The 19,980-nt window shown below is 60.4% G+C and overlaps 1 protein-coding gene across 1 annotated transcript in view; it reads right to left on the bottom strand.

Annotated features, from left to right (window-relative positions):
• LOC111153002 (junctophilin 3) overlaps positions 1–19,703 on the bottom strand; it is a 92,543-nt gene extending 72,840 nt beyond the window's left edge. Inside the window, exon 1 of the mRNA XM_022511800.1 lies at positions 19,277–19,703. Within this exon, the coding sequence (XP_022367508.1) occupies positions 19,277–19,658 (382 nt within the window). The 5' untranslated portion in view covers positions 19,659–19,703. The remainder of the gene's footprint in view (positions 1–19,276) is intronic.
• Between the last annotated feature and the right edge of the window lie 277 nt (positions 19,704–19,980).

The following is a 19,980-nucleotide window of genomic DNA, read 5'->3' as shown; positions in this document are numbered from 1 at the left end:
AGGACGCCGGCCTGCTGAGGGCTGGGCCCGGGGCCCGAGCAGGCTGCTGGGGAAAGCTGGAGGAAAGGGGCCCAGCCTCACTGAGGTCGGTGGTCTCCTTGGGAGGGAGGCCGGGACTCGGGCCGGGAAGCGCCCTGGGGTCCGAGGGCACAGAGCTAAAGCAGATCCCAGCAGAGAGCAGCAAGCCCGGCCTTCATGTTCACGTTCACCCTCGTTCCAGCCAGCAGAGGGGTGGGCGGTGCACCCTGCCTCCCAGGGGCAGGGGCTAGGCATGAGGAGCCACCCAGGTGGGTGGGCCACACCTGAGTGTGCTGGGGGCACGAAGGCCAGGAACTAGGCTCGAGACCAGCCTCTCCCCGTCCTCGGCGTGGGGGTCCACGGCAGGTGTCCACGCTGCCCCTCCACTCCCCACACCGGTCCATTACAGGACGAAGTTTTGTTTTGTTTTGTTTCTAAATTTAAGCACAGTTTCAGGATTACAGAAAGATTGAGTGGGAAGCACACAGACCTTCCAGATGCCCCCAGGCCACCATTTTGTTCCCCTTCATCCATTAGCTCCAGTCAATGGTCCAGTGTTGATGCTGGCCCAAGTGCATAGTTGACAGCAGGAGACACGCAGGGCCCTTCTGTGGGTCTGGACAAATGCGCCCCCACAGAACCGTCCTGCTGCCCGACAAGCCCTGTGTTCCGCCCAGTCCTCTCTCCCCGCAACCCCAGGCAGCCACGGACCCTGGCACTGTCCCCAGTGCGTTGCCCTGTCCGGTGTCCCAGAGCAGGGACGGTGCACGGTGAAGCCTTCCGGGCTGGCCTCATGCACGCGGCCCCCAGCCCCAGAGGCGTCCGGCTCCCGGGGGGCTTGCGCCGCACATGGTCGCCCACGCCCGGGGAAGGGCAGTTTGCCGCCTCCAAGTCTGGGCAGTTATCAGTTCACGGGAAGTGCTTTTCCACAGAAGGAAACAAAAACCTTGTTTCTGAATAAGGACTGTTCCTTCAAGGATTTTGGTCGTCACGAAGACGTCCCTCTATCCGCTCCCGTCAGCATGGATGCACCTGGAAACCCTGCTGGGGAGCCCGGCGGTCAAGAACCACGAGCGCGGTGTCTGAAGGGCACGGGCCGCTGCGGCTCGCTGAGCAGTCATGGTAGAGCGCCCCGTGCGGTCATTCCACATGGGCCCAGAGGGTGCAGAGAGACGAGGGCACTTTCCCAAGATCACAGAGCAGGGAGAGCGGGGAGATCTGACTCCCCCGCTTGGCCCCCAGAGCGGACAGGAACCTCTGACCCCTGACAGCCCCCATCCTAGGGGGAGGCCCACGCTCCGTGAGGTCAGCCGTGTGGACCAAGTCTGAAGCAGCAGCGGGTCTGCGGACCCCAGCCAGGGGTCCCCATGTCCTTCCCTCCAAGCCACACTCCCCAGGGAGACTGACTCTGCTCGCCTCGTCACCCTGACCTCACAGGGGAGGGCGGAGGCTCCTTCCCCGCCAACAGGAACGGCACAGCCCACACTGCCCAGGGCACACAGTGTGTCTGCGCCATGCCAAGGACTTCTCCGTCTGGGTGCCCAGTCACTGGGCCAAACTTCTGACACGGAGGACACAGCTGGGCCAGGACCCTAACCAGGTGTGCCTGATGGAGACCCAGGCCCGGGTTCTGGACAGTTACCTCCACCACTGTCCAAAAGGTAGGAGAGAAGTCAGCAGCGAGGAATGCGGGCCCCAGCTCCAACCACACACGCCCCCCCAGGCCCGCTGGTCCTCACACCCACATGTGCAGACCCGCTCATGCAGAGAGGACGCGTTCTGAGGGACGGGAATGGTTGACGGGCAGACTGAGCGGACCTGGCTGTCTCTCCCACAGCTTCCAGACCGCCATCCTGCCAGGCCTCAGGGAGCGGGGACCACCCGTGCCCCCAGCCCTGACTCCTCCATCCCCAGAACCGAAGACCACACAGAGACGGTGTTACTCCGAATCCCGCCATCCGGGGAACACCTTTCCTGGGTCCATGCTCCCCCTCGGGTCACCCAATGGGCACGGAGGCTCCACAGCCTCCCAAGGCCTGCAAGGTTAGTCCCTCTGAGGTCAGGGGTTAATGAGAACACTTGGATGGGGGCCACAGGGGCCACGGGCAGGAAATGAGGGATCAGCCCTTCTCCAGAAAGGGCGCTCCACCAGAGTGCTCAGAAGTCAGGCAGGTCTGAGTGTGGCCACACGACCCTGGGTCGATTCCTTGACCCCTGAGCCTCACCCGTCTCCGTCTGTGAAACGGGACAATGACAACAGCCCCCCCCCACCCCCCCTGCCATGTGTTTCTTATGGGAAAATTACCGATTCACACTTGGAAAGCACTTGAGGATGGCGCTGGGTCCAAGGCAATCACCGTGTTTAAGTAAAATTCATTAGGAGGCCGTGGTGGTCCGAGAAGTAAGCCAGCAGAGGGTCCGCTGGAGGGCTGTCCATGCATCATGGCTGCTGGGTCTGCCATGGGTCTCCCGGGCAGCATCTGCGCCACCTGGGGCTTGCTGAAATGCAGATTCCCAGGGCCCCAGCCCCAGTGAAGCAGAGCCCCTGTAGGTGGGCCGACACCCAGGTGACCCTCCAGGTGACCAGTGCCCCTTGGGGCCGAGAACCCATGTTCTCCCATGAGAAGCACCCGGAGAATTCTGGGAACCGATCGGACTCTCGGCCTGCGCAGAGCACGGACCCAGGGGAAGGGGTGGCATCTGGGAGGAGGCTGGGCAGGAGCAGCCCCCCCATCACTTTCCTGTTTATACAATGTCCTGTGAGAACCAACAATCTTGTCGCTGGAAAGCCGCCTGCTGGTCAAGCTTCCATCCGGCCTTCAGACAGAAGCCCCTGCCACTCCCTTTCCCTCTGTGTCACTTCTCAGGGTTGGGGCATCACACACACACCAGAGGTACACCAGGAGCCCGGCTGAGCACCCTGCCTTGGGGCCTGGGGGCTGCATTTAAGACGAGGTTCTCAACGTGGCTTGCGGTCCATCACCCCATACACACACCCACGGCCACAGCGGGACACAGGGGCTCCAACCCCCTCAAGGCTGTCACTAAGCCTCCGTAAGACCTCCATAGGCCTCAGTTTCCCGAGTTCTGGGCCAGAGGACCTGGGGCAGGTGGGGTCTACGTGGGGCTGCCAGTTCCCAGGGGCAGGCCCCCCCACAAGGCCACTTGGACGCAAGTTGAGCTCCACCACCAGCCATGAGGCTGGACGGGTTACTAACCCTCAGATTCCATGTCCATAAAAGGGGGACAATGGTACCCAACCCACAGATCTGCAGCAAGACAGGGACTGAACGTGGGGACCTGGGGGGACTCGGCCAGAGAGTGAAGGATGGAGCCGCTGAAAGGCCCCACCTTCTGGCCACGGCCCCCAGAGGCCCCTGTATCTGCCACAGCCCCACGGAGCCCCCGACGGCCATGGCTCCACAGAGGCCCCTTGTGCCTGTTATCATCCCGGGGAAACCCCCAGGTCCCTGCCATCTTCTTGGGGGTCCCCCAGAACTCTGTCACCTTTATGCGGGTTCCACAGAGTCTGCCATCCCAGAGAAAAACAGAGGGCTCCTCGGTGGTCGCAGGGGCTAGTTTGCACGTCTGTGTCATTTCCTCTCCCGAGACCTCTCCTGTAGAGAGCGGGATCACGGTCACTGCTTAGCTAGGGGGCTTCCTCTGTCCCCCTCCCCACACAGAAGCCTCCATCTTCTGCAGCACGGGGAGAAGACCCCCACTCCACGTGACCACACATTCACCTCTGCCTGCGGAGAACCGTCCAGGAGCTGGGCAGAGACCACGCAGAGAACAAAGAACCTCTTGGATCTGGGATTTAGAGGGACAGAGACACATGACGGGAACACCACCGGCAGGAGGATGCAGAGAGCAGGGCTTCGGGTGGGGGCCGAGGGGCAGGACTGTGGTGGGGACCACGTGCAGGGGACAGCGAGTGCCCCCTGTGTCCTGCACAGCCACCATCTCCAGCCCTGTTAGGGTTTTCTCCAAACACAGACTTTGCCACGTCCAGAAAGAAACCCATCCCTCACCCCTGGAGGGGCGGGGGATGCCAATAAGGACTTCTGATCTTCCAGAACATTCTTTTTTAAAAATAAGCTGAGCGGAAATGTACAGTGGTACAGACACTGGGAAACAGTCTGGCAGTTCCTCCAACAATGAAACCCGGAGTCACCCTATGACCCGGCAATTCCGTGCTTAGGTGCACCCCCAAGAGAGGAGAAAATGCCCGTCCCACAGACACCTGCACCCTTCAGCCAGCGGATGACTGGGAGAGCCAGCAGTGGCCTGTCCGTGCCTGGAACGCCGGCAAGTCATAGAGGGAACAGAGCTCTGGCACGTGTGACCGCACGGACGGACGGAAGGGACTGTAAGGGGGTGTGACGCGTGTACATGAAAGGTCCAGGACTGGCAAACCCAGTGACAGAGAGAAGATTCGGTGGCTGTGAAGGGGCGGGGGGAGCTAGGGAGAGGACAGCTGGGTACACAAAAGGCCCTAAAGCCGACGGAGGCGACGTGTGCGACTCTGGGCCCACCAGGAATCACGGACTTGTGCGCCGGCCGTGGGTGTGGTGTGCCAGGTGGAGTCTGTCTGCACCGGCTCTGTGCCCGGCAAAGAGCAGCCCCGGTGTGAGGTGGAGGCAGCCTTCCTGGGGGGACATCCCTGCCAGTGGGAACACACCTCCACATCCCAGAATCGTCAAATAACAACCCTCCCCAATCCCGTTTCCTGGGCACCCTGGGGGGCTCCTGCTCCGCAGCCCAGGGGCCCCCACGGCCTGCGCAGTGTCGAGCGCCGGGGTCAGGATCCCCCTCAGGACACAGAGGGGGACAGTCGGATTTCAGACATGAGATCTGCTCCCGAGGGACGAGGTGGGAGCAGAGGCCCTCAGCCTGGGGTGTGCAGACCCCCAGGGGGTCCATGGATGGAACCAGGGGTTGTGGAGAAGGAACTCACAACCTTTTTTCACTAGCCTCGACCTGAGGTGTAGACGGGCAGCAAAGCACAGCAGTCAGTCGCCAAAGCTGTGATTCTGTCAGCAATGGAAACAGCACTGAGAGCGGCTGCCAATGTCCTGGGGTAGCATTACCCCCCCCCCAGGCCTGACCCCCAGAGGTTCGGGACGAACCTCACACCTATCCCGCTGGACGCTAACGTGGCTGGCCAAGGGTGGCCCAGGCCAAGGACAGACAGGGCTCCAGTCCCTGCCTGCCCCTGCAACCCCGAAGAACGCCAGCTCAAGCTCGCGCCGGGCCTGGGGAGGCCCAGCCAGCAGTGTGTCCTTGTGCACCCAGGACGCTGCTGCCCAGAGCAAGGAGGGATACGGGGGGCTGCACAGGCATCTCCGGACAGAGCAGCTCCGAGGGGAGACCGGGAGAGCAGAGGGAGGGGCAGCAGGGGCCCGGCCGGCCGGCGGCCAGCACACAGCCCTTCACCTACACCCCCGCGATGACTCCTTCCGGACGCCTGTCCCAGTCCAGGAGGACAGGCCCTGGACGTTGGGTTTTCCCGAAACTCCTTCCTCAGCCACCAGCCAGAGTCCCTGAGGCTCACAGAGGAAGAGCAGAGTGAACCCTGCAAAGCCGGACCCGCTCTCAGACCCGCACGGAACCACCCCTGCAAAGCCCGGCCCCACCGCAGGCTCAGACAACTCCTCCCTCCAAGGTTCCCGCGGGAATTCCTGCAAGGAGGAATCAACCAGACGTTCCCACCTCAGGACGGACGCACTCCTGGGTGCCCTGGCTGAAGGGCCTCGACAGCCCTGAGGGGGTTCTACAGGAGCTCCTCTGGCCACTGTGGGTGGAGGGGAAGGCCTGCAGGCAGGGGTCTGCCGGCCCTCCTGAGGGGCAGCGGCGCAGGAGGCCCCCATTGCTGACCCCTGCGGCCTCTCGGTCTCCCTCCCTATCTCTCTCTCTGTCTCCCCATCTCTGTCTCTCTCTCCCCCTCTCCTGGTCTCTCCCGCCTTCCCTTCCTCCCTCCCTGTCTGTCCGCTAACGTCTGCCGCATCCCCGACCGGCGCACTCCTGCCCTCCTCTTCCCCCAGCTCCGGCCTCCGGCTGACAGGACACTCTGCGCTGGTGGACACTTCATGGTCACGGTCTCCAGGGCCGCGTCCAATCCCAAGGAAACCTTGACCTCCGCTCTCTTCCTGCCGCACTCTCTCAGGGATCCACAGCTCACTTCCTCCAGACCGGGGCCCTGCCCCACAGACGCAGCTGCTTGGCCCCACACTGTCCGGGTGGCATGGCGTGCAGGAGTACAACCAGGCCGGGCCTCCGTCCCCAGCGGGGTTACAGGTTTCCAGGGTTTTGGCTCTGGGCAGACCCAAAGGGTTCGGCTACAGCCTCCATGGCCAGGACCGCCCGAAGCCCCGACACGGGGCTACAGGACACAGCCACGCTAGCTCCCCGTGCTCCCTCGGCCCACGCATGCTTACAAACCCTCCTCCTAGAGCATCTGGGACCCCCCCAGCCTGCCCACCTCTCCCCACCACCTCCCGGGGAAAGCCCTTCCCCCGCAGGCTTTCTCACACCTGCTATTCTCTCCGGTCTCCCCTGGCCTAGCTCCTTCCATCCCATCAGCAGGAACGGGAAGTCATGTAACAGGTGCATGGACACGGCCCCCTAGTCCCGGGGCCGGCTCATTGCCAGGCACACAGTCAGCGCTCACTAAACGCCCGCGTGCTGACACCGCGGCTGTTCTCCCCAGCTGGGGAAGCAGACCCTTCCGAGCCCCCACTGCACGGCCTGCACAGCATCCCGACCGCCTTGCCTGTGGGCAGTGGTCCTGCTTCCGTCAAGTCAACATCAGCTGAAGCCCTACTGTGTGCCTGGCTCCACGCTCGGTGCTCTGGGGCAGGACAAAGGCATTGAGCTTATTTCGAGGAATCCACTGTCCCCTGGGGCAGGCAGTGGCCACACGGGATCCCGGGGGAGGGGTCGAGCGCTGGACATCGTCACTATTTACAATGCATTTTTAAAAACTGACAACTCAACAACAAAAAAACAAATAACCCAATTTTAAAGCGGGCAAGGACCTGAACAGACATGTCTCCGAAGACATGCGCGTGGCCCACGGACACGTGGACAGACGGGCCTGGCCAGTCCTCAGGGAGACGCCCGTCCACACCGAGTGTCCAGACCCAGCTGCTCCCGAGACAAGAAGCAGGTCAGGGTGGCCCAGGGCGGGACTCAGCGCAAGTGGGGTCTCTTTCTCAGGGGAGAAAAATGTTCTAAAATTAGGGGTGACAGACTAGACACCGCTGAAGTGTACCCTTCCGCAGACGACCTTTGCGACCGGTCACTTGTACCCGCACAAGGATGATATCAAATCCATGACACTGCGACCGTCTGTCCCCTCCTGGTGCCAGCGCAACACGGAACCACCTGTCTGGGACAGGAAGCCCAAGGGGGCGACCAGGGGACGCACAGAAACCTTTGCCTGCGGGACCCTCCCGCAGGGGCTCGGGACCTATGTCGTGCGACTCCCTTGCTGCTGGAATCCGAACCGTCCAAGGGACGTGGGCAAGTCCCCGCGTCCCCCAACCGTGGCTTCCTCACCTGCGAAATGGCACAGCTGCGTGCACCTGGCCTCGTGGGGTGGAGGGATGGTAAGGAGGCCTCCCGGATAAGAAGAGGGAACCCGGGGTTGAATCCCGGTCCGTCTCTGTCCTTGCTGTCTTCCCCTGCCCGCACCCCCAGGAGCGCCCTCCCCCTCGGCCTGCTGCCTGAGCCCGCCCCATCACCCTCCCTCTCCCACCCAGTTCTGAGTCCTGCAGCTTCTTCCCTCCAGTCTGGTCCCTCCCGACTTCATGTCACCTCCCCGTGGCCGGTGCCCCCGCCTCGATCAGAGGCACCTTCTCCATGCACCCTCCACCCTCACCCGGCTGCCTCCAGTCTCTCCCACCGCACACCCCACCCTGCCCTCGGAGCCCCTCTGAAACAGGAGGTCGGCCCTGACCTGGGAGCTGGCTGTCCCGGGCTCCGCCCGCCTACGCAGCCCACCGCCAACCCTCAGGGCTCTGTGTCTCCCTGACGCACTGCCCCCACCCAAACCCAGGCCATCATCTCCCCTCCCCCGGACACCAGAGCCCTCCCAGGGGTCCCCAGCTTCCACTCTGGCCCCCATTTCCATCCCCACCCAACAACCAATGTGATGACCCAAACATAAACACACAGATGTCAATGGTCCAACAGCCACGCTCCTAGGCGTGTCTCCCAGGGGCACGAAGGCTCACGTTCACCTAACAGCCTTTCCGTGAAAGTCTGCAGGGGTGGGACTCATCGCGGCCCCTCGACAGCTCGTGGTTTTTGATGGCACGTGGTTACACAAGCCGCGGTCCGTGCACACGCACACCGCAGGACCCTGGTCTGCAGCAGAAAAGAGGGACGGAGTGTGGAAGCACACACGACCTGGGTGGCTCTCCAGAGAACCAGAGGGAGCGAAGAAAGCCAGTCCCGAAAGGTGGCACCCTGTACGATCTCATGGATAGAACATTCTGGAAATGAGAAAGTGCCAGGAGGGAGAGCAACGGAGTGGGTGTCGTGGAGGGGAGCGAGCACGGTGTGGCCGGGCAAGGCGGCTGGGGCTCCCCGCTGATGAAACACTGTGTCTCCGTGGTCTCCCGGCCGCAGCCCGTGTGGTCCTTACGTCAGGGGTTCCTGCGGGGAGACTGCCTGGAGGGCACAGGGGATGCCTCCGCTGGTGTCACCACCGCGTGTGAGTCTACCAGAATCTCGGAATTCAAACTCAATCACAAAAACACGAACACCAGCCGACGAGGTGCTGCGCTTGAATCCTTCCATGCCCTTCCCTCCGGGGGCAGGGAAGCTGTGCTCAGACCCCCACCCCCTCGAGCTCACCCTCTGGGCCTCTAACGAGCCACACCAGCTCCGGCCTCCTTGGGGCCTCGCGTGCCCTTTCTCCTGCTCTCCATGCCACTGGCCGTCCTATCATCCACGCATCAGCCAACCAGGATCTCTGGAGCTCTTCCTGCTGCAGGTCCCAGGGAGGGACCACCAGTCTCTGCCACGCACACCCCCCACCCAGCCTCCAATCCACCGGGAAGGGACCCTCCCAGGAGCAGGTGTGCCCAGAGGGCTCGGAGGCTCCCTGAGAGTCTGGCATCCCCACACCATCCTCATTGAAATGCATTCAGCTCTTGCCTTTTCTCCCCCAGAGCTACCCACAGACAACCAGGCCTTTGAACTCACCAGGAAGCAAGCAAACAGCTGGGGGCGCGGGCACAGATATGTCGTGCACGGCCCCCAGGCCGGCAGCGGGGCACCAACTCACAGCCCCTCACCTTGGCGTCTGCAACCAGCCTCCCAGAGAGCCGGCTCTGGTCTGCAGGGTGTGCCTCCCATGGAGGCCCCCGCCCGAGCCTCCCTTAGGACCTGAAACTCTCCCCACAGGAAATCCCTCCCGGGCTCCCTACAGTGAGACCACCCCTCTGCCACCTTCGGGTCCCCCAGACAGCCCCAGAGGCATGCCCTCTGCTAGATTCCCTCCTGGGGAGCCTGTCCTGCGAGCCCAGGGTGGGAGGTCAGGAGCAGACCACTAGCAGAACACTGAGACCCTGAATCAGCATCCCCGTTTCCTTGGCCTCCCTGGGCTTCAGTTTTCATCTCCAGAATGGGGGAGTCCTGCCTTCCTCCCAGGCCGATGGAATGGAAGAAGGCACAGGCAGCTCCCAGCTCGTGGCCAGATGCTCACTGAGGCTTGAGTGTTGTTGGACTGGTGGGGAGGATGAGTATGAAGAAGTTTTGAGGGTCAAATGCAGTCTGGGGGGCAGACCGGGGAGTCCTGTGGGAGTAGCTGAGGGCCCTGGGGCCTCGACACGGGGAGGGCTGTGTTCATGGCAGAGGAGGCAGGGAAGCCCGGGCCCTTGCTCTGGACTCGCGGGCTGTAGGAGGCCGCTGGCTCTGGCCCTCCTCTCGTTCCCACTTGCTGTGCACCGCGAGCCTGGGCTGTCGTGGAGAATGGGACGGTTCCTATCCTGGGGTCCACGGACAAGTCTTGGGGAGTCTGTGAACCCCCACAAGTACCCACAAAATGCCTCGTGTGTGCAGGAACCTGAATATATCCTGGGAGAGGACCCGCAGCTTCCCCCATACTCTTGGAGGAGCCTGGAAGAAACCATGAGTTTACGCACTGCCACGGAAAGCCCGGCTTCAGGAGGCCAGGCCCCCCTCCCCTGCCTCTCTGTTACTACCAGACCTGGGCACCTCCCTGGTCCTCTACTGCCTCAACTGTACAGAAAGGGGGTGGCCAAGACAAGTGTCCACAGGCGGAGCCCCCGCTGTCCCCCCTCCTGGGCGCTGCAGACCGCGCTAGACCAGCCCCACAGCCCAGCAGCTCCGTGGCCTCGCCAAGCCACCCCAAGCTGTGAGCACATGCCTCAGACATGGGAGAGCGTGCCTCACCCCAAGCATAGCTTTAAGGACTAAAAGGAACAAGGTCTATGGCAAAGCGCGCCAGCCGGAACCCGGAACGAAGCAGACGTTCGTTCACACGTGGTCAGTGTCCTTCCTTCAGAGCGATCCCGCGGCTTGGGGATTCCAGGGGCCCGTGTCTGTTTGGCGCACTTTCAAACTGGGGTCTGTAAGACACGGTCATGTCCTCGTCCTAACCCCAGGGCCCTCACACAGACACAGGCCTTGTGGGATCCTGAGAGACTGTTCTGGATCTTGGTGGGGCCCGAAACCCGGGGGCGGGCACTCTGTAAGGAAGGAGGAGGCAAAGGCAGAGGCAAGGAGGGGCCACGCACACACAGCAGCTCTCCTTGCCGGGGCATCGGCAATGCTGGGGAATCTGCAAGTCTATTGGACTCTAAGTGAAGCCCGACATCTCCTCCAGGAGCCACTAGACGTGGCGTTTGAAAAACCGTCCAGAGCAGCGGCTCAGCCCTGTCAGCTCGTATCGGGGACCCGGGTCAGGGGCCACCCTGCCTTCTAGCCGTGTCTTCCGAGCCAGTCTCCCAGCGACGGCCCCGGCGAGTAGCCCTCCGCCTTGGCTCTACATCAGGGTCACCGGGACAGTTGTCAAAGAATCCCGACGCCCAGGCTGCACCCGGACCTGCTCAGTCAGCGTCTCCCGGTGGAGCCCGGGCATCAGCATTTCCCAACGCAGCCAGATGACTCCACGTGCTGCGGAGGTTGGGACTAGTGCACTAGGTCCTCCATTCGGGCCACCCGGACATCTTGCAAACGTGGGCTTCCGGCCCTGGAGGCCCCTGGGTTGGGGCTGGGGGGACGGTGCTGGGATTCTGCACGTCTAACGGTCTCCCCGGGGAACCAGCCTCAGTGGCTCTGCTGTACAGCTGGTGTTAAGAAGCCCCACACTTGGGGGGCACCTGGGTGGCTCAGTGGGTTAAAGCCTCTGCCTTCGGTTCAGGTCATGATCCCAGGGTCCTGGGATCGAGCCCCACATCGGGCTCTCTGCTTGGTGGGAAGCCTGCTTCCTCCTCTCTCTCTGCCTGCCTCTCTGCCTACTTGTGATCTCTCCCTCTGTCAAACAAAGAAAGAAAATCTTTAAAAAAACAAAAGCAAACAAAAACAAAACAAAAACAAAAACAAAACCCACACTTGGGCGCCTGAGTGGCTCAGTTCATTGGGCAACTGCCTTCTGCTCAGGTCCCGGGATTGAGTCCCGCATCGGGTTCCCGGCTCCATAGGGAGCCTGCTTCTCCCTCTGACCTCCTCCTCTCTCCTGCTCTCTCTCTCTCTCTCTCTCTCTCTCTCTCTCAAACACAAAAAAAAACTTAAAAAAAAAAAAAAAAAAAAAGAAGCACCAGCCTTACAGCCACTCTGGAAGACAGTATGGAGGTTCCTTAGAAAGTTGAAAATAGAGCTACCCTACAACCCAGTAATTGTGCTACAAGATACTTAACCCAAAGGATACAAACACAGTGACCCGAAGGGGCACGTGTACCCCAGTGTTTACAGCAGCGATGTCCACAGCAGCCAAACTGTGGAAAGAGCCCAGATGTCCACCAGCAGACGGATGGCTCAAGAAGATGTGGCCCGTATAGACCATGGAAAAGCACTCAGCCATCAGAAAGGATGAAATCTTGCCATTTGCAAGGACGTGGATGGAACTAGAGGCTCTTACTCTTCGTGAAGTAAGTCAATCATCATATGATCTCACTCATGTGTGCAATTTAAGAAACAAGACAGACGAACACAGGGGAAGGGAGGGAAAAAATAAGAGGAAATCATAAGAGGCTCTTAACTCCAGGAAACTAACTGAGGGGGGGGGGGGGGATGGGCATTCAGGAGGGCACGGGATGCATGAGCACCGGGTGTTCCGCGCAGCTGATGAGTCACTAAACTTTAACTCTGAAACTAATAAAACACCCTGTGTTAATTAACCAAATTAAAAAAAAAAAGGAAAAAAGAAGCCCCAGCCCAGAGCCATGCTTCTAAAGGTGGGGTCGCCAGACCAGCAGCAGCGGCATCAACTGAAACGTGTTGGAAACGCACATTATCAGGCAGGATCTCAGGCCAGAAAATCAAGGGTGAGACCAGCAAATCTGTTTTCGGCACCTTCCAGGCGATTCTGATGCACAGTCAAGTTTGCAAAGCACTGACCTCGAGGAACGACGGTGGGGGGCCAGCATCCTGCCCAACCCCTGCTCCCCCAGGGGCACAGAGGACCCTGGTTCCTTCCCGAGGCCTCCAGGAGCACCAGGGAGACCTCCAGACACCCAGGAAGGTGGGAGCCAGCACATGGAAAGAGTATTATGACTCCACTACGAGGACATGCCTCCTGCAGAGTCAGCAACCCAGTCTCGGAGCCCGGACCCCAACCCGCCATGATTTAGCCTGAGCCCAGTGGTCCCCTCCCCTGGGATGCCCCTCTGCTGCTCTCAAGGACACACGCAACCCCACTTCCCTTCTCAGACCCCTCCCCTGCGGTGGTTCCCCAGAGTCCCCAAACTCTGGAGTGAGAAACCCTGGGTTATATTATACATTTTAGTTTCACTTCCAGACTTTTTGGGAGAAGTCACATCATCTCGTATCTTCGACATCGCTGCTAACTACATACCGTATTCCTCGTGCTAGCAACTGAATGTCTGTGCGGGTCGGGCCCTAGGCATGGAATTAGTGCCCGATAAAGGAGACCCGGAGGGCTCCTCCGGCCCTTTTCCCCATGTGAGGACACAGGGAGGGCAGCAGTCTGCACCCCAGAAGCAGGATCTCACCAAACACCAACCCGCCCACCCCTTGATCTTGAACTTCCCAGCCCCCAGAGCTAGGAGAGATACACACGGCTGTTTAGAAGCCTCCCGTCTCTAGGGTTCTGGGACAGCAGCCCCAACGGATGAAGGCACAGGAGGGTCAGCAAGTAATCCCAGGTCGACTTCCTAAAGGCTGCCCTGGACTCTGTGGCTTTCCCCCTCGAGCATACAGAGGGTTCAGGAAACGCATCTCGGCGACTGGACCAGTCAAGCCAGAGCAGCCGTAAGAGCAAAGAGAGTTACAAAGCCGGTGGAGGAACAGCCACTTGTTTCTCGGCTTCTTCCCAGCGCTTTGCCGCGAACTCTGCTCATTGCACAGTGCTCCCGCCGCGTCCTCTGGCCACAATGGCACCACGCCCTCGGGACATCAGCACACCATCGGAACGGGTCCCCTTTGCTCTGTGCCATCCATCTCGCTCACGGGAACAACGGCAGAGCATCTTATGAGCAAGGACGGAGCCAGGAGCAAAGCGAAACCCACTGGGGACTTGTCACCGCGATGCTGTCAGAGAAGAGGGAGCGAGGCTGACCCCACCAGCAAGACAGTCTCGGGGAACTCTCCTTTTAGCTCTCAATGCCCGCTGCAGGCGCGTGCAATGAGGTGACATGCGGTGAGATGGCGGTGAGGCACGGCCTTGGTTCATTCCACAAACAGCATGCCGGCGCAGACCCGTGCCTCCCCACAAGAGGCTCACGCTCCAACAGAACCTTCTGTAATGGGGACGTGTTCTATCTCTACACTGTCCACGTGTCCCACGTGGCTATCGAGCCCTTGAAATACGGCTAGTGAGAGGCAAACTCTGATTATCTATGTTTTATTTCCTCGAAATTCTTTCGGATTCAAATTGGAAAGGCCACGTGTGGCCAGCAGCCACGGGTGGGTCTAGAGGAGGAACCCACGGGTTCTGACTTGAGGAGGAAGGTGGCATGGTGGCCTCATTGGCTGTCATGGGCAACATCATTCCCTTGCCAGCCTCAGCATAGCCCCTGCACGCCCCGTGAGCACAGAGGCGCACCCAACCTGAGACGCGCAGGGACGGAAAAACTTCTCGTGGCCGAGGGTGCTGGACGGGTCAGAGCCAGGGGGTCACTGGCCAGGAGGGTCAGTCTGGCCTCTTGGCTGCAAGGGGTTGTCCCGGGAGAAGGAAGCAGAGCCAGCCGGGGGTGTGGCGCTGTCCACGGTGCTGAAGGGACCCGCCGCTCCTCTGTCCTAAAGGAAGACACAGAGAGTCCAAGAGAACCCCTGGTGGGACGCACAGAGCCTGTCGGAGGCAAAGCCAGGACCCAGGGCAGCGCTCACCCACCCACCGCGTGCCTCGCAGGAGGCAGGAGACCCTGAACTGGGGCAGTGGCTGATCTAAGAGGGGTGACCACGGTGGGAAGTCCAAACAAACATCGTCCCCTGGAGATCCCACAGACCCACACATCTTGTTGTCACTGGGATGCTGGGCTAGCTACCTGCTGTCAGCTCAGAGACCACGGCCACTTGACATTAGAGTTGTGCAGGCCTGGGGGGAAAGCGAGCCTCCAGGAACAGCGGCAGAGCTTCCTGGCTTTCCCCCAGCAGCCACCAGCACTCTTTGTCTTCCGGGCCGTGCCCCCTCCTCCCTCGGTCAGCTGGGCTGACTGTCGCGAACTCCGCCGCGGTGGCGGGGGCTATTTCCGGAGGGTGCTGACCCTCATCTCCTCACCAGCGTGCGGTGGGGCTCCTGATCTAAAGCACCCACTTCGCTCCAGGGCTGTTGGGTGAGGGGAGCGTGCGGCAACACTCTTTCTCAGCTATTATTGGCAACAAAGAACTAGTTATTTGCTTTTTCTTCCTCCTTTCACCTCCCGGAGCCTTTTCCCTTGCCAAAGTGGCTGAACCAGAATCTGCGAGGACAGGCTTTTATCTCCGGCGGCTGAGTGCTGCTTTTGTTTCTGAAACGAATCCCCAATGGCCTACGTTGTCCGTCGCCCGTGTCCGTGAACCTGCTTCCTTCCTTCCTAACCTGGGCATTTGGATTTCTTTCTCTCTTTTTAAGTTTGCTTTTGCATATTCATGGTCTAGTATCAAAAATAAGCCCCCTGGTCCTTTATTTTGTTTGGATGAGGGCTGCTTCCCCAGTAACAGGGGCACGGAGGGTATAAACACGTGTTTAAAGTGGAAACAATGCATCACTGCCCCCTCTGTAACTTGAGCCCTCCTGGAAGGCTGGCGCTCTCCCTTCCCAGGGATTCCTGCTTCTCGGGAGCAGGCGCTGGGAGGGATCTGGAGGGTACACGTGGCTGTGTTTTGGGGGACAGGGTGGAAACATCTCTGGGTGACAGGTGTATTGTGCGTGTGTGTGTGCACAGGCGCAGAGGGCCTGGAATTTTGACCGTGGGCGTGTGTGATTTGTGTGGGCCGAGGGATCTGGGCCAGTGAACGGAATCTGCATTTGAGGGGGGAGGCCTGGTGTGTGAGATGACTCACATCTCTCAGGCTGTGGGAGGGTTTATTTGTGGGGGGAATGCTGGTCCGAGGGGTCCTGCAGACATGGCTGCAGGAGGAAATATTTACCTGTCTGGCCAAGCTCAGGAGTCCAGCGCGTGCAGAAGGGGACGCACGCACCCGGGCGGGAGGGAGGAGACACCTGGGAGCGCACCTGTGCCTCTGCCGACAACTCCAGGCTGCTGCACCCAGAGGGGAAGTGGGGTGCGGAGGAAGAGGAAGGAATGAGGAGGCAGTTTTGCACAAGGGAGTTTGACAACGTGTTCCACACAAAAGCAGGGGTTCTGGAATCACTGTCCTGAGCGCAAATCTTGGTGCTGCCCAACACCCACCAACCCAGCCGTCTGCCCTCTCTGAGCCTCCGCTGCCCAGTGTGGGACACGGGGGAACAAGGAAACCAACCCCGCAGAGGAATTAAAGGCTAGAATGCATGCAAACACTTGCCCCACGCCCGGCACGCGTTCAGCATTTAATGTTGCAATTTAGCATCATTATGACCGCGACCACACCTGGCTATTGGTTCAGCAAGGACCATGATAAGTGGCATTCACTCCAGGTGTCACGTGAGAACAGAAGAGCGATACGTGGCCACGAGAGCTTACTGTAAGCCCAGCACAGCCGTGCACACGCCTCAGTCAATCCCCACTTACTTTACAGATATTATCAGCCCTTCCTACGCACTGAGAGACAAAAGCTCAGAGATGTTAAGGAACTCGCCCAAGGTCACACAGCAGAACAGTTGCAACTACAGCATGTGCTCCTCCCGCCCCGCACCCCCAGGGCCTCGCCATCTCCGAGGGGTCCCCCGGCAGACCGACCAACTGTGGAAATCACTTGGCTCACTTCGGTAGAAAACGCCTTCCTTGCACTTGGGGGAGGATGAACCCGGAGGAGGAGGGGTTGGCAGAAGGGGCCCCAGTTGAAATGGAGTCCATACCAATTCCAGCCAAATGTAGGATACATTTGCCGTTTGTGCATTATTCATGAAAATCGCTGTTTCCCAAAGTCAGCACTGGGAGCTGGGCTGGAGTTCAGGAGCTGTGCTGATGCCTGCCTGATCTTCCCATCCCTCGTGCAAAGGAAAAGTCGGACTGGAGTCAGGACCACGAACTCATTAAGGCTCCGCCTGCCCTTCCTGGGCATGAGGTGCCACGCCCACCCGCCGACTGGGGAGAAGGCATCCAGACCCACACCGCAACACCCCCCTTGGGTTCTGCTTGCCTGATGCACTGCTGGAGGGCAAGTCACTTCCTTCCTGGTGAGAAGCACAGGCCATGCTGCAGAAAGGTGGCCCCAGATGTCTGGTCCGATTATCCCAATTTTCCGTCATGCCATGTCGCCAACCAAAAGGGAGCAGTCAGCCCGGGCACCCTGCTACCTGGTCGGCCTACAGGTGGTGTGATGTGGGAAATGGGGGCTCCATTCAGGACAAACCAATGTTCCCACCATGACTCTGCCACTACAGGCTGGGGACTCTGGCCTCATCTGCACACTGGACCTGACCCCCGCCCCCACCAGGGGAGGACCTAAGTGAGGAGCTTTAGGGAGCAAAACCCTATGCAGCCACTTGGATGGGAGACAGAGACCCAAGAACACTGATCCACTTCAGGAAGCATCAGACCCTAAACTCATGGGGCAACTACCGAATCAGAGCCTCTCTTCCCCCAGGGAGCACAAAGGAAATTACTACCCTTCCCTCTGAAATGAAACTGAGGACCAGGACTTTTGTCTGCTCTGCTCACCGCTGGTTTCCAGAGCCCAGAGCACCTGCCTATAGCAGTATCTGTTGAATGAAGGATGGATTTCTGCAGGCCGCCCAAGATGTCTGGGGAAGGTGGGCAGCCTGGAGGGCTAGCTCGCACTCTTAGCTATTCTGGGGAGTTCCACAGAGACAGGGCCTGGCTCCTCCCTCCTCAGGCTCCCACAGGAGGCCACAAAGCTGCTTTCCTGGCTCAGGCACAGCTGGGAGCACCTCTGGAGAGACAGATCCTCAGAGTAGCACGGCCAGAGCCCCCAGGGTGACAACTACCCCTAGGCTCCCACAGAGCCCAGCTGGGAGCGCCGGGCTGCAGAGCCGCCCACCTCAGCCACCCACATCTGCTGCCTTAGCCTCGCGGCGCGCGCGCACACACTCTTGCACGCACACACGGCCTGAAACCCAGAGAGGGCTGTCTGCTCGGTCCAGCCCCTGCGCCCCAGGGTCACGGACGCTCTCCAACCTGCTCCATGAAAACAAGAGCACAGAAGAGGCCGCCTGGGACAAGGCTGGGCACGGCTTTGACAGGCAGGAGCATTATATAATTAACTGCCCCCCCACGCCTCCTCCCCTTTGAGTAGTAATGAACCCTGCCTCTCGGTTGCATAAGCCAAAATAATAATTACTCTCCAGCCCTCCGTCAGTCCTGAATGTGGCCAGGGAGCAGGTGTTTGGTGCCTGCTTCATGAGACGCTAAGGCAGCAGGCAGGGAGAAGACCACATATACGTTCACGATTTCCATGCCCAGCAGAAGCACACGAGTCAGTTCCGTGCCCCACGCCTTCCCTAGGCATCCATGCCTGAGAAATTACCCAGAGGGAGGCATGGAGCCACTCTGGGGATAAGCTCCCAGATGGGGGAAGGGGGCATCTGGAGAGCCGGCTTGTTTGGGGTCTAGCTTCCAGGAACAGTAAACACTCCATGCCTCGGAGAGGCAGGGAGGAGTGGACACTGGAGTGTCCGGGACAAGGGAGAAGCTGCAAAGCTGGCCAGGGCTCTGTGCACAGAAACCATCTTGCAGCCAGGCTCAGCCCTGGATGTGGTGGCATGCTGGATTGAAGGCACAGAGCATTCCCTAAACTACCGTGAAAATGATTCAGCCACTGGAAGGCAAGATTCCTGGGCTCTCGCTAAACAGATGGGCCTCCCCCTCCCTCCCTCCAGCAGCCTCTCTGGCTGTGCTAGCCCGCGTCCAACCACCTAGAAGTTTATTGCCGCGTTGTGTTGCTCTGGGTTTGTGTCCCTCTCCCAATCGCTCCCTTTCCATTGGCTTGGGTTGATCAGGACTAAGGGAGGCCTTTCAGCACGGCAGGAAAACAAGGAACAGAGCTGGGGCCTGACTCCTGGCGGCCTGGCACCACGGAGCTCTACCAACAAGGGCAAGGGGCCTTCTCCCTGCTCCCCTCTGCCCTTGGTGGGTCCCAGATGAGGCCCTGGGCCCAGGGCCCAGTCTGGCCTTTCCAGCAGGTCTCTGGCCTGCGCTGGGCTCATGCACTAACAGTCTCTGGGCTCAGCCCCGCGGTTCTGGGCCTGGTTCTGCTCCTGGAAAGCCCCAACACCCTTCAGCTGGTACGGGGGTGCTGTCCCCCACCACGCAGTGGGGCAACCTGTAGCCAGGGCAACTATGGCCTCCAGGAAGCCCCAGGAAATGCTCCAGGTGCACAGGGCCCCACTGGAGGGAGGAGCTCAACTTCCCCAGAGGTAAACAGAAGAGGCAAGAGAAGACGGTCCCTCCGCCCGCGCAGCCCCCCGCCCCGGCCCCCCCACCCCCACCCCCGTGGCACCTACCTCCATCTGAGTACGTCTCCGTGCCGTAGCCGTCCTGCAGCCCGTTGCTCCAGGTGCCTTCGTACTTGGCCCCGTTGCCCGTGCACTCCCGCACCCCGTAGCGCCCCTTAAATCCGTGCGTCCACTCGCCCTTGTACACCCACTTCCCCTTGCTCTCCAGGCCGATGCCGTGGCGCTTGCCCTGCGCCCAAGTGCCCTGGTACGTGTTGCCGCTGGGCCAGGTGTAGACGCCCAGTACCTCGAAGCCGTGGCTCCACGAGCCGGTGTATTCGCCTTGGCCCTTGGGGCCGGTGCAGACGCCATGGCCGTGCGCCTTGCCGTCCTCCCAGCCTCCACAGTAGGACCCTCCATCGTCAAAATTAAACCTACCCCCACTGGACATGCATGTAACTCGGTTTGCAAATCCCGCAAACGGTGAAAAAAAAAAAAACAAACCCCAAGGCGATCAACAAACCGGGTTCTTGGTTGGCTGGCTGGCTGGTTTTGTTTTGCCTTTTTTTTTTTTTTTTTTAAGGAAGAATGGAGAAAGCGAAAAGCACGGCGAGCGGGTCCCGGGCGGCGGCGGCCGCGGCGCCGGCTCCGGCGGAATCTAAGTCAATCGGGGGCGATTATTCCTTCCCGAGCTGCGCCGCGGAGCCTGACCAGCGTCTCGCGCTCCCGCTGGAGACAGGACCGGAGGGGAGGAGGGAGGGGGAGGGGGGGGG

Source organism: Enhydra lutris, unplaced genomic scaffold (genome assembly GCF_002288905.1).
Source record: "Enhydra lutris kenyoni isolate GAN:26980312 unplaced genomic scaffold, ASM228890v2 scaffoldscaffold30, whole genome shotgun sequence".
NCBI classification, from domain to species: domain Eukaryota; kingdom Metazoa; phylum Chordata; class Mammalia; order Carnivora; family Mustelidae; genus Enhydra; species Enhydra lutris.
This window is presented reverse-complemented; position numbering and strand designations above follow the sequence as displayed.